The sequence below is a fragment of the Mustela nigripes genome, chromosome 5 (genome assembly GCF_022355385.1).
Source record: "Mustela nigripes isolate SB6536 chromosome 5, MUSNIG.SB6536, whole genome shotgun sequence".
Lineage (NCBI taxonomy): Eukaryota > Metazoa > Chordata > Mammalia > Carnivora > Mustelidae > Mustela > Mustela nigripes.
The window spans coordinates 123,869,125-123,883,846 of record NC_081561.1 but is presented as its reverse complement, the minus strand read 5'-3'; the positions used below and the strand labels follow the sequence as shown (position 1 = coordinate 123,883,846).

At 45.2% G+C, this 14,722-nt stretch overlaps 1 protein-coding gene across 1 annotated transcript in view; it reads left to right on the top strand.

Moving 5' to 3' along the window:
• Nucleotides 1-14,722, top strand: part of PREP (prolyl endopeptidase) — a 114,572-nt gene that overhangs the window by 62,016 nt on the left and 37,834 nt on the right. Inside the window, exons 8-10 of the mRNA XM_059401124.1 lie at nt 1,223-1,414; nt 5,200-5,397; nt 11,235-11,338. Coding sequence (XP_059257107.1) covers nt 1,223-1,414; nt 5,200-5,397; nt 11,235-11,338 — 494 coding nt within the window. The remainder of the gene's footprint in view (nt 1-1,222; nt 1,415-5,199; nt 5,398-11,234; nt 11,339-14,722) is intronic.

Genomic DNA, 14,722 nt, shown 5'->3' with positions numbered 1-14,722 from the left:
CAGGTGCCCTGCCTTCCTAAGTATTAATTTTGCTTCTGCTCTAAGAGAGGGCCGTCCTCATCCCATGTTTTCTAACTGCTTATTGCTGGCATATAAGAAAGCTATAGCTTTTGTTTAACTGCTTATTATTTTAATTCTAGTCATTTGTTTTAACATAATATTTATTGAGTTTTTGTTGTGGGTAGGTATTAGTAGTCACTTTATAATATTTTTTGAATAAACTTCCTCCTAGTTTACAATTGAGGAAAATGAAGCTTAGGGGAGGATAAAGAGATTACTCAAGGTCACACCATTAAATAGTTGAGCTGGGGTTTTAATTCAGCTATGTCTCCAAAAAAAAAAAAAACAAAAAACAAACTTCTCTTTCTACCATCAGAGTATATTTTTCTTGTTAAATTTAATTCAACAAAAAATATCATATAAGATATTATGCTATGGAGATGACTGAGATAATGTAAAATAGCCTTGAGAGACTAAAGGAATATAAACAAACTATCCAAATTAGCAGTTTCACTGAGAAATTTAAGGTAGGAGATTAGTTAGAGAGTAGCTAAGATCTGGCATTGCCTTTCAGTAGTTTAGAAATCATAGAGCTCATTTGTTTATAAAACTTTTGTAAAGTATTCTGAACATCTGTGTCGGTCACATTGTGAAATAGATGTCTTCCTGGTGGTTTTTTTTTTTAATTTATATTTTTTATTTTATAAGTGGCATTTAGTGTAAAATCAACCCTGTTTGTGTGTGTGTATGTGTGTGTTAGTGATATCACCTCTGAGTGTGTATGTGTGTGTCTTGTGTGTATCTGTGTGTGTGCACGTGTGTGAAATCATCCCTGGGAGAGCCACCGCCAGAAGACCCAGAGGGGACTGATGAAGATGTGGCATGGTGTGGTGGCAGTTGAGGTAGAAGGTAGTGTTCCAACAGGAGACACACTCAGGCAGAGGAGGATTTCCTAGATTACATGAGGCAGGATGCTTAGAGGAGAGGGCCTTCAGTCTCCTTCATTGCCGGGGTTTTCAGGAAAAAAATTTTCTTCACATTTTTAAAAACCTTAAAATTCACCTGTACTTGTCCTTGCTGTCTTCAAGCCTTAGATCTTCCAAATACTGTGTCTGCTCTGTGTTCCATGGACAGACTTTTCTGTCCTCCCTAACATACACATAAATAAACCACACTGTTTTTGGCACAGGAGAGGTGACAGGGATCTTTGGTTTCTCACCAGGAATCCTGAAGTGGGTAAAACTGATCGACAACTTTGAAGGAGAATATGACTATGTGACCAATGAGGGGACGGTGTTCACATTCAAGACAAATCGCCATTCGCCTAACTATCGCCTAATCAACATCGACTTCACAGATCCTGAGGAGTCGAAGTGGAAAGTGCTTGTTCCTGAGCACGAGAAGGATGTCTTAGGTAAGATCCCATGCTACTGGAACACTGTGTGCTTTTGTTTTTAGTGAGAAGGCCAAAAACTGGTACAGCTCTCATTCTCTGGAGACTGGTTACAAGGTAAAGAGCCTTCAGCCTTCAGTCATCGAGAGTGAAGTGTCTGAACAGCATCTGTGTGGTTAGTACAATATCACGCAGGGTCTTCAGAAAATTGTGGAGTATGAATCCAGGCTTCCAGTGGTAGTGTATTGTTGTTTTAATATCAGTTGCCTCTCTGTAGTAAACCATTTAGATCAGAATCCTTAGCTTTTAGGCTTTTGAATAACCTTTGGCTGTTTGTATTATACCTGTTGTAGATTTCGGAGTGGATCTACAGTCCTCTCATTGGAAAAGAAGAGACTGTTGTCAGATGTCACTGAAACTTCCTATGTGCACAGAGCTACATTAACCTCTTGAGAACCTCCCTTTAGCAATTGTTTCAGAGTGCCATTTCATTTTCTTTGTGATTTTCCAAAATACCATTTCCAAAAATGATATGCTGCTTTATAAATTATTCATAGCCTGAAAGCTAATTTGATGAGACTAAGACCCACGAAGTTTGCTACCATTTTTTATACAAAAGGAGAGTCTGGTACCTTCAAGCCAAGGAAGACTTTATTTGGAAGATGTGAACTTGTGCTGATGGATTGAATAGGGTAAAATCTAGGGCCATCCCAAATTGTGAAGGTATAAGTACAAAATGAGGAAAACAGTTCCTTCTGAGATCTGCAGAGTGGCCCTGTCTGATAAAGCAGTTCTTTCTGTGACTTTCAGTGAGTTAAAGCACAAGTACTAGAATCAGACAGGTCCAGGTTCACATCCGAGAAAAGTAGGGGATTCTTAACCCCCTTAGCTCAAGGCAGTATGCCCTGTGCTTGACACATTAAACCTGGCCTTGCATAGGGGTAGAAGGGAAAGGACAGGCAACGGACTGTCTCAGGGAGGGCTTCCTGCTGGCCCTTGTTTCTGCAGTTCTCTTGGTCCTGGAAGAAGCACTACTGTGGGTGTTTGCTTGAGATTCTCCTCAGCCCTTGGGCACCTGAGTGCACTCCACCCCTTTCTTCTCTACTGAGGTCTCCACGTCCTTCTGGGAAGTTCTTTAGGACAGGACCCAAGACAAACCCCATGCCTGCTCTTTCCTGCAAAACCGACATCTGGAACTCTGAGGCAGCAGTGTATCCCAGGCCCTTCCTCTGGCTTCTAGATGTTCTCATAAGCTGGGCTCCTCACTTGGGCGGGGGGAGGGAGGGTGGGGCAGAACATGACAGGGGCTCTCTTCAAGGACATTTCTCCACCTGTCTCCTCAGAATCTTCATTCACTGCCTGACCCTCATTTATATTTGGATGAGGGATCCATGAGCCAAGGAACACGGTTTTAGCCATTTCCTTTTAACAGATGAGGAATCTGGTTTGTAGTGACTTCAGTAGCCTGATGGCTTCAAGCCAAACCGAGACAGAATATACCCCCAAGGGTGGCAAGATCCAGCATTCAGTGAGTGCTTCCTAAGTGCCACATGAATTTTGCCCCTTCGTATTTGGTGGGTCCAGGTGAGCCTTTAGTGGCGTAAGTCTTCATGTAGGTGGCCTGGGTGTTATTCAGGAGCAAGTCAGGTTGCACCAGTGATCCTTATATAGGGAGCTGTCAAAGATAGAAACATCCCCCCAAAAATGTGAGTTTTCTGCCTTTAAAGTCCTGAGGAAGTGGTTCTGCTTTTGTCTTAAGGTGACATTCTCTTTCACTAGATTGAATGAGATGCAAATCGATGCTTGGAGATTTGGGGGGACGTGATATATCTTTATAATCTTCCTTCTCTAAGGTTATAAGTTCTTTAGAAAGTGGAAACCTTCAATATTCACCAGAACTCATCAATTCAGAGAGAAGCGCTGTTGCATTTGCTATATATCATTAGCACAGAATGCCCTGTGGAGAGTAAGAACCAGAGATGAGTCATAAAGTGCAGCCATAAAGTCAGAGCTTTTATTAATGACAGTCGACACATCACCTTGTCTTTTCCTTATTCAGTCTGTCTGTTTTATAATTCTGACATGGTCATAGTTAACACAGAGTGATTATTCTTTGACAGAAATAATTTACTTCAGTTTTTCCCCTGTACTTTATTTAAAACATTAAGGCCACCTGAAATATATTGCTTGATGGAGGCACTTTAAACAAATTGCATTGGACAATGAGCAAATTACTTTTCGATAGGAGTTCTTCTGTCCTCACTTGGCGGAAAAGCTTGCTGTGGTAATCCAGACAACCCAGCACCACGGAGGCCCCGGGTGATCTTCAGGAGTTCCCTCTGGCCAATGTCTTGTTCATATTGATAATTAATAATCTTATAAGCATGAACTGCTAGTTTCTTTTGGGTTGTAAGAATAGGTGTCGGGACCCTCCCCCCACCACACCCCACAGCATGAAAGGCTTGTTTTTTCCACGAGTTGGAGCTACATTTCCTGTCACCCTGTCCTTCCATGTACTGTAGCGTCTCTCCCTCCAGGGGGAGGGGGGCTGTCCTTACCTCAGGCCGATCCCACGCACACCAGAACAGGTAGTGCTCGGGGCCTGCCCTTCCGCTTTCTCCTCTCCCCATGAGCCCCCTCACCTCCTGTCCTGGCTCTGTCACTGGCAGCACCATTCCTGGCCTCGTCGCAATCCCGGGAGTTGAGGAGGACTCCTCTCCCTGCCTTCCTGTCCATATGCCCACAGTTACCACGTCCTGATGATTCTTCTGGGAAGTGGAGTTTTTTTTTTTTTTTTTTCTTCCCTCTCTAGACTTTGTTCCAGCTTGATGTGGTGTGACTGGCTAACGGTGGCCGTCGTGTTCTTCCTCGTCTCCCCTCCCTCCTTCCGTAGACCACCCCCCACCTCGCTGTGCTGCATCCTTCATTGCTGTCATCTTCGTTCCTGTCACCCTTCAGTGCAAACAGTACCTCCCCCGTAACGGCTCAGTGCGCACTAACCTCCCCTGTCCAGCTCACCAGACCCCTGCACGCCCCACCCCCTCCTCCCGCCCACCACTGAGCACCTTTTTGTCTTCTTCGAAATGGAGGTCTCTGGAGGTCTCGCGTGTTCTCTTTACCAGTCTCCCTCCCTCCCTGCCGGTCGTTCGTATTCCTTTTCTCTCTCCATTCGCAGCTCTGGCTGTCCTTCCTTGAGGTGCCTGTCCTCCCCCCACCTCGTCCCCCAGAGAGCTGTGCTGTCTCGGACACCACGCTAGGCACCCGTCCCCTTGCACCCCTGCACTCAAGGTGCAGTTCAGCGCTTGCTTAAGGGCTCTTGTGTGTTTTGGATCCCCAACCAGCCTATCACTTACCTCTGCTTGCATGTTATTACTTGTATTTTTATATGATTGTATCTTAAGGGCAGAAGTGACATCATCTGCCTGCCTGTTTCTCCAGGACTTTGCAGGGTATCTGGCACATACCTGGGGTGCAATATATTTTTGTTGGAAAAATAGCCCTGACAGACATGGTTCTACCTCCTATACCATGATACTGGGCCCAAAATAAGTAGGCAGGATTATTTGTATCACAAAATATTCTGCAGAATATTTTGTTTCCTCTGGACATGACAGTAATAATTTATTAAAGGAATATGCTGAATGATGAACTAGATGAATGATTACATCCACTTACAAAATCACTATGCAAGTCTCATTGCTGCATAGCACAATGGAGAGTTAAAGAGGTGTTGTTCAGTGAAGTAAAGTCTGCCTTTCACTACTTTTCAAAGCCATGTTAGCTTTTATCTGTCCTTACCTTTTCAGAATGGGTCGCTTGTGTGAGGTCTAACTTTTTGGTGTTGTGCTACCTTCATGACGTGAGGAACGTTCTGCAGCTTCACGACCTGGCCACTGGTGCTCTCCTCAAGACCTTCCCCCTGGAAGTCGGCAGCATTGTGGGGTACAGCGGTCAGAAGAAGGACACCGAAATCTTTTATCAGTTTACTTCCTTTTTATCTCCAGGTGAGAGTCTTTTCACCAGTGTTACTCAGCTGAAAAATCAGACTTAATGTTTAAGTTTCTTTTGGGAAATTGAAATGGAATGCTGTGTTATTGAAAATCCCATACGCTGTAGTATAGCCAGAATTACATAATGGGAATAAAACAGTAAAACAGATGCTTAGAACACAGGGAAATGTGAAAGCCTAAAACGGCACACTCATTCATCTTACATCCTGAGTATCCTTCTGGGTACAGGACCAACTAGTGTTCTAGGGTGATTTAAAAAATTAATGTGAGGGGCGCCTGGGTGGCTCAGTGGGTTAAAGCCTCTGCCTTCAGCTCAGGTCATGATCCCAGAATCATGGGATTGAGCCTCACATCGGGCTCTCTGCTCAGTGGGGAGCCTGCTTCCCTTCCTCTCTCTGCCTGCCTCTCTGCCTACTTGTGGTCTCTCTCAAATAAATAAATAAAATATTTAAAAAAAAAAAATTAATGTGAACACGTAGAACCTGAGATTCAGCCTTTGGTCTGTACAGATCAAGATACACACAGTGCAGAGTAACTAAAAGCATAAAAGAAAAATCTCTGGTCTCATCTGACATGAAAAACCTGTTTTCTAAAACAGACTGAGAATAATTTGTGCTGTTGTTAAACTGAATTAAAATATAATTCTAAAAGTGTAGTCTTACATCATATAGAGAAAATATGTTCCTTGTTTCAAGGGAAAAGAAAAAAAAAAGCCATGCTTAGAAGTTACGATACTGTGTTCCATGGTATGGGTTAATTTTGTCCAAAGCAAACAGTTCTCTCTGTAATTTTTTTTCAGTTGATCACATTCATTTTGTTGCTTTGGTTTTTCCTGCTTCTCCACTTGGCTGCCCGGATTTTGTTGTCACCAGAGCCACACACATACCCTGATCTGTCCCAGGAGTCTGGCTCCATCGGCAGCTTGATGTTGACCTAGCAGACCCTATCTTAAGAGCAGTCTGGCTGAAAACATTTCTGCACTTCCCTCGTTTGTTTTTCAAGCTCCTGCATAGCCCTTTTGTCCTGACTGGCTTTGTGGCAATCACTGGTCCCAGCACAGTCTGGGGGACTGTAGGGGAGAGAGCAAGACAGGTGCTGAAGCAGCTCTTTCATCATGGGATTCAGCCAGGTGGCGGCAATGCCTCATCTACTTTGTGTGTGTGTGTGTGTGTGTGTGTGTGTGTGTGTGTGTGTGTGAGAGAGAGAGAGAGAGAGAGAGAGAGAGAGAGTCACAGAGCAGCTAATCGTGAGGAGTCTTAATGGCATGACAGCTTGCTGTCGGGGCTACTGAAACCAAGAGAGTGATGTTCTTCTGTAAGTAGGTCTGATGGTAGATCCAGAATGCCGGCCAGCTCTACTTTCCCCTGTGCCTTTCAGAGGACCCAGAGGGTCTGGGGAAAGTGCCCACAGCCCTGTAGAAACCATGCCCTGCACCAGGAGTTGGAAACTGACAGGTCAAGAATCCCATGTTGGACGGTCCTATGCCATGTCCCTTTTGCCCTGGGGAACAGTAGCAGCCAGTGCACCAGAACCGAAAAAAATCCATTTCTTTCAGATTATCGTTCTGAACCCACTGCTGTTTGGGTTCACCATTTATTTCCCTATTTCCCTAATTTATACTGGGTTCCAGAGTTTTTACTTTGAAAATTCCATAGCTTAAACAGTTTAAATGGATGAAGGGCAGTGAGGAGAACAGGATAGGGGTGACTCCCCTATTCTTAACAAAAGCCAGTGTCCCTAAGGGCCTATAAACCTCCTGCAAGGACTCTCTGTGACTCAGGAACAAGCTCCTCATTACCTGGGCAGGAAAGGGCTCACTGACCTACTGTAAAGGGACGGTTCCATGCCAAGCAGTGAAACACTATCCGTGACTATTACTGCTGTGAAGTTTGAAAAGTTGCAAAGTACTGCCAGGCAGTTTCTAAACAAGCTCTAATTTGTTGTCGTAATGCTTTGTTCTTCCCTTTTGTCTTGTCTTACTCATTTTGCCTCAGTCTTTCTCTTTTCTCCCTTTAATGCAGTTTTTTAGATCTAAAACCAGAGAACAGGTCTTCTAGACTCAGGTCTGCTTGTCCAAAGTAAAAATAGCCATCAGAGCATGATGATCTCTCAAAAGCAAGAAACTATCAGTGAGTATATATATACATCTAGGCACATCCATACCAGAAGCTCTCTCTCCCTGGTCTCTGAAGGTTAGCTGTCTACTACTGCAGTAAACAACAGATACCAAATACTAAGTGAAGCCTCGGGGCCAACAATAACTTCAGCTCCGGCTGTTAGGACGTGTGCATCTGGCCAGTGGGGGCCAGGTGACCCTGTTTCCCATGGAGGCACACAGTGAAGACTGCATCTTGAACCCAGGCTATTTAGACTTTTGTACCTTAGATTGAACTTGGGTGACCACGAGCAGCCAGGGCAATTTGGAACATGATGCACTTACTCCCTGTGGCCCAAACCACTTATTGGTTGATCTGATTAATTCTGTATTCATGGAACCCCAAAGGGTTGTCTAAGGTTAGCTCCAGACAGACTCACACCTTGTAATAATCCAGTATAGCAAGTCCCAGGTGCATGGCTCTGGGAAACAGGGATGAGCAAAGAAGCCTTTGCCAGACTGTTTGGGAAAGGCACAAAATAAAAAAATGTAAGACTTAATTTTTTAGAACAGTTTTAGGTTCACAGCAAAATCGAGGAGAAGGTACCAGAGATTTCCAGTATACCCCTATCCCCGCATCACAGCCTCCCCCACCAGAGTGGACAGTTGGTACATTGCTGAAACTACGCTGACACATCGTAATCCCCCAGAGTCCCTCGTTTACATTATGGTTGACCCTTGCTGTTGCACATTCTGTGGGTTTGGACAAATCTGTAATGACATGTATCCCTCATTATCGCATCCTATGGGATATCTTCACTGCCCTAAAAACCCTCCATGCTCCCTCCGTTTACCTCTCTGCTCCCCCCAACCCCTGGCGACCACTGATCTGTTTACTGTTTCCACGGTTTTGACTTTTTGCAGAATATCTTCTGGTTGGTATCATATGGTATTGGCTTCTTTCACTTAGAACTAGGCATTTAAGTTTCCTCCATAGCTTTTCAAGGGCTCAATGGCTTATTTCTTTTAACCCTGAATAATATCCCATTGTCTGGATGTACCGAGGTTTATTTACACATTCATCTTCTGAAGGACATCTTGGAAGCTTCCCAGTTTTAGCAGTTACGAATAAAGCAGCTATAAATATCCGTGTGCAGATTTTTGTGTGGACATAACTTTTCAACTCCTTTGTGTAAATACCAAGGAGGGCAAATATTTTTAAGACTTGTTTTAGTTTCCACTTAGGTTTTTTTCTTTTAATAACATTAAAAGCCACCCAGGTGGGTCTGTCTGGATCATCTTTTAGGAAAAAGTTCTTTTGCCTTCTCTGTACCTACCCTGTTTTCAAGTCCTCTGATTTTTCTTTCACAGTCTCTCACAGTGTATCTCCTTTCCTCTTAATTCCCACTCCCATTTTTTTTACCTCCTTACATTTATTTTGGATTATTGGGACTGTATGAGCCGATCATCCCTGCCTTCTTCCTGTTACTAATAGGGCTTTGTTAAACCTCTCTTTTCATCAGGAGACCCGACTCCTCAAGTCCAGACACCTCCTCTGGCCTTAAGGGACTTCCATTACCCAGCTCTGTCTTCACCCCTTAAACGTGGAAATTAATTTCCTAGAGATCACCTGACCAGTCCTCTCTAGTCTATGGTTCTAAGGTGTCTTCTCCAAACCCACCTCCCTTGGACTTAGCAAGCCAAATCAGACAGGACACAAGCATCATTAGATAATAGGGTTTCACATTATGTGAATGTGTGATGGGCTCGTCCAGGCTAACCCAGACGGATCTGTAAAGAGAAAGTATTGATCAAATGTATTTATTAAGCCTTGTCCGTTCAGGTTTAACCCAGCCTCCTCCACGGTGCCACTTTGGTGCAAAACAGAAGGGCAGAAGTCAGGTTCTTGGCACCCTTTCCCTGCATAGTAGCCAGAGCCTTTTGCCTACTTACTTCATTCTGCTGTTAGAGGGTGTGACGTCTTAGTTCTTACGGATGAACAGGCATTTAGAGTACATTTCCAATTCATGGTCTTTCACAGAGGAATTTGTCTTCTAGTACTTTGGTGGCTTGTGTAAGGTCATTGACGGAGCACCTGTCACAGGTGGGGGTGATGGCTGCCTGGGCCCGTATCATTCACTGGGGTGCGGGCTGCTGTGGTCCAAGGTGAGTCAGAGGCTCAAATGGTACCTGCTTGGTTTGCAGTCTTTTTTGTTAGTTGTTTGGTGGTACAGCTTGGTTTTCTTCTTCGCTTTTTTTTTTCTTCTTTTTTTAAGATTCATATGTTTGTGTGTTTTGAGGAAGGGGGCAAGTACATACTGATCTAGAAACTTTTCAGAAATTAACATATCTCTGAAAATAGCCTCACCCTCATGATTACATTCATCTAGACAAGGACACTATTTAGTATTTGGTACATTAGAATGTATGCCTCCCCCCACCCCAAAAATGTATACCCTGAATGTAGTTTGGAACTACTTGCTGTACAAAGACAGATTTCAACAGATATCCAAGTATGACTTAAACTAGGAAAGGCAGTACTTTGGTCATATTACTTATCGTCTATCAATATTGGTCATACTTCCTATTATAGTACCTTGAAATAATTTGTCTGTAAGCATGAGACTTGCGATGGCATTCATAGAGATCAGCAGTCGTGCTATTAAAGAATGTAAACGTATTGGGGGTGCAGAATGTTGTTTCTCATCGGCTCATGAACCACATGCACAGAGGAGTTGAGAAGAAAGCAAGCCACCCTTATAATATATGATCAATCAATTCGAATGTGCCCTGTGGGAGTACCATTTTAGTTTCTAGTTTTCCAGCAAGTATTGGGATCACTGAATTGATTTTTCATATATTTGACAGCATATGCTTAAAGTATTGTGTGGGCGGGTTGTTTCCACACCAGTCACTGTGAATGACTAATTCTGTTTCATAAACCACCCCAGTGTCATTGTTTCCAAATAGTAACATCTCATCTTACTTATTGTTTCTTTGATCAAGTTCTTCCCTGTTAGAGTGTAATAGCATTAAATTCAGGAAATGGAATTTTAATTAGGGATTAAATAAGCTGGCATTCTTGGTGTATATTCATTAATGTGCTGCACACAGTTAATGGGATGATCAGAATTTTAAAAGTAACTCGAAAATGGTACCTGGCCATCTTGAGTCCCTGATTGCTATCCACATGTGTGTCCGCAGACGGGTGGCCATCGGGTACCCATGGCCACCCGTCTGGAGCCCCAGAGTTCCCAGCACAAGACCCTGACTGGCTGTTGACTGTGGGCAAATCGTTTGAGTTTTGCGTCATACTCAACCTCAAAGGTAAAATGGCCTTACATGAAGTTTCCCGTTTTCTTTGACCTGCACTCCTACGCGACCTGGCATAGGCACAACCTGTTAAGTTTCCACCGTGACATTTTTCTGCCTCTTCTCATACTCAACAGAATGCTGTGGAATCTTCTAAAATGCCCTCGCAGGTTACAGGTGTAAGAAGGAAGGCCCAATGTGGTGGCGATGAGCAGGAGGGAACACTGCATGGCATCCCCTGCAGTGGGCCGTTCTCAGCTGTCTTGGTGCGGGGACCCTTACTCGGCAGCAGAGAATACCGCGGTCCCTCGCTAATGCTCCTCCCATGCTCTTCATGGCATCTGGCTGTGCCGTGTGACCCTCGCCGCCCCACTTCGTATCCAGTGAGTCTGTGAACTAACCCAGGATTTCCACTTCCTTCTAGGTATCATTTATCACTGTGACCTCACCAAAGAGGAACTGGAGCCACGAGTCTTCCGAGAGGTTACGGTGAAAGGGATCGATGCTTCCGATTACCAGACAATCCAGGTATGGAGCGTCTACGAGAGTTAGAAAACCTGACTTCCGTCCGAGCCAGGCTGTCGCCACCCTAGTGTATCAGGAGCCGCGGAGGGAGCCGCGGAGGGAGCCGCGGAGGGAGCGCGGGTAATACACACAACAGGTGTCTTTGGGGCTCCTGCTCTCCCTGGGTAGGGAGCCGGGCACGGTCCTGCCCTCCTAGAGCTTGCAGCTTCTGCTCCCCCAGCAGCTGCTCTCGATGAGCCGCCAGAGCCGCTGTGGGGGGATCTTCCTGCAGGAGCTGTCGAAGCAACACTGTTTGTCTGCTTGCCTGAGAATTGGCTAGCCCAGGTCTCGTGGTGTCCCAGGTAACAATGCAGATCTGCTCTGCACAAAGTCTTTCCTCAGGCGCTTGGAGTCCGTCTTTTCCATCTGATGGTCCCATGTACTTGTGCCTGGTGCAGACGAGGCACTCCACAAAATACTAGAATGAATGACAACTGATTAATCGTCATGGCACCACAAGTTCCATCTCTGGCCGCCTGTCCTTTCGGGTTATGAAGCTCCGTTTTTGCATTTCCAGCTCCCCAGAGGTACTGAGTCTCCCAGAAACTGAGTCACTTATTGATTGAGGACGTAGCATGTCTGACCCTTTGCAGTGAGAGGTCACCTGTGAGGTACCAGGTATTTTATCAGGCCTCTCCAACCTGGAGGACCAAACCACACAGACCACAGACTGGGAATCCGAACCGAGTGTAGAACAAAGAGTGGATGCTCCCACAGTGTTTCTCTGAAACTCAGCCTGCTGAGTTACCCGTCACCTGTCTAGAAATGGTCTGGATGGTGACCTACATCTATATCATAAGTAAAGTGTTATTTACAGAAACCCATGATGGGCCAGATCTGGCCCAGGGCTGCAGCCTGTCACCCCTTGTTCTAGGTTTTGGCAGGTTTTGGCAAACCAGCCTCTGGTTTTGTGGGAGAACAGCCACGCCCATCTGTTGACATAGTGCCTGTGGCGGGCTTGGTGCATTGATAGGGTGAGTGCAACAGGGCCTATATGGCCCACTTAGTTTTTGGCCCTCTGAGAAAAAGTTGACTGATCCCTGGTCTATATTAAAAAGTACTTATAGGGGTGCCTGGGTGTATCAGTGGGTTAAAGCCTCTGCCTTCGGCTCAGGTCATGGTCCCGGGGTTCTGGAATCGAGCCCCACATCGGGCTCTCTGCTCAGCAGGGAGCTTGCTTCCCCCTCTCTCTCTGTGCCTGCCTCTCTGCCTACTTGTGATCTCTGTCTGCCAAAGAAATAAATAAAATCTTTAAAAAAAAAAAAAGTACTTATAAAATCCCAATGTTCTCGGTAGATGCACAGGTTCTTTGTCACGAAGCTCTTTCGGGCCTGCAATGTGCATGTGCTCATTGGGTGACATAGGATGAGTCACTTAACCTCTCCAAGTTTTTTTAGAGGTGATCTCTATTTTGCAGGATTCCTCTAGGGTTATATGACATGATGTATATTTTGTGTCTGGCACATAGAATATAATCCATTTTTTCAGTCAGTATTTGAAATAATATAACATACTGTTAGTCTTCTGTATATCTGTTTTGGCTTGCTGCTGCTTTCATTTTCAAGGTGAGCCGTTGCCCGGAGAGAGATCCTGTGGGAGCCAGTAGTCCGTCTGGCACTTACGTGGTTCGCTCATTCACCTAGTCCTGTAGTAGACTTTAAAAATCATTATTAGGCTGTCACTCTTGTCTGTTATCCCTTTTCTCCATGTATTGGAGATCTGTCCCTATCAAATGTCACATGTCACTCTCCCAGGGCCTGTGTCTAGTCTTTGCCTCAGCAACCTCAGGGCCAGGGTATGTGCGTACACACCATCGCCTCCCCCATCAGTAATGCCAGGGCTGCCCGAGCAGTACCTGCAGACTGTCCCTTTTCTGCCCTCAAGGGTCCCGCATTGGCTGCCCTAGAATTGGACAGTCACCCAAGAGAGACCCTGTGTCATCGCCTCATCTTTTTTTTTTTTTTTAAGATTTTTATTTATTTATTTGACAGACAGAGATCACAAGTAGGCAGATAGGCAGAGAGAGAGAGAGGAGGAAACAGGCTCCCCGCCGAGCAGAGAGCCCGATGCGGGGCTCGATCCCAGGACCTTGAGATCATGACCCGATCTGAAGGCAGAGGTTTAACCCACTGAGCCACCCAGGCGCCCCTCATCGCCTCATCTTGACTATTCAGTCCCTCAGCTCTATTAGAAAACACATTATTTTCTTCTCCTTTCCAGCTTTCCCCAAATTAGTGCTCAAGTCTGCAGTTATCTTGGGGTTTGAGGAGGGAGGGGCACCTATAATAACACCAGGGAGGCAGCTGCTTACAGGGAGGTTACTCTCCTCACAGGGAGGGTAGGGGAGGGGACAGTTGGAGTTGTAGCCGTTCTTGTCCATGCTGGCAATAGTGATATTCTTGATAAATGATTCCCAGAGACACTAGTTACCAGCTAATCTGTACCGTTCTCTTTTATAAATGAAAAGATAACTCATTACACCTGAGCACATGCTCAGCAGAGTAGAACTCTCTCAGCCACGTGAGTAGCCCGACATCTACACATCTAACCAGGGAAGGGACAGGCTTGGGTGACACCGGTGTGTGCAGTGTCACACAGCTGAGCTCCTCTGCCTGGCTCTCTGCTTCACAGAGAAAACTTCCCTGATGTTGAGCTACTGGACGACAACCTTTTGTTTTTACCATAGCAGGAGGGAAGAAGAAGGGGAGAAAGATGGTAAATATTTAAAAGTAGCTAGACAGAGCACAGGTGCATCCCACATGTCAATGCGCTGCTCCTCATTTCCGGATTTTGACAGCAGAGCTCTGCCTGTGGACAGAGTAGTCATAGAATGCCAACAGCAGAGTTTCTGCCTATTGATTGCACACAGCAGACATCTTGCAGTGAGTTACCAAAACAGAATTCTTTCATCGTTTACGGGTGCCTTGGAAATGCTCTTTGATATCCCAACACCACAACTTCTGTCACTTCAGCTCCGTTGTGCGATGGCTTAGAGTCACGTGTATCAGCAGAACCTTGATGTGAGATGTGAGCGTGACAGATGTCCTCACGTTTTGATTAGGCTCTCAGCGGTGTTGCCAGCGATGACCTAACCATTGTAAAAGCAGGCCTTGGAGAGGGATTAGCGCGTGACTGGAAACCATCCTGACGGGTGTGTTATAGCATCCACAGCATTTGGGCGGGGGAGGAGGTAGATTTTTGTTTTCAGTCACTTTAGGGTAATGTCGCTTTTGATTCCTCTTGACCCTGGTGTTCGTATTCATTCCGTATATGATTTAAAAAGAAGATCCTCTGGGCTGTCTGTGATCCCTTCTTACATTTTGTGAGGCATGTTATTGTTGGGAGCAA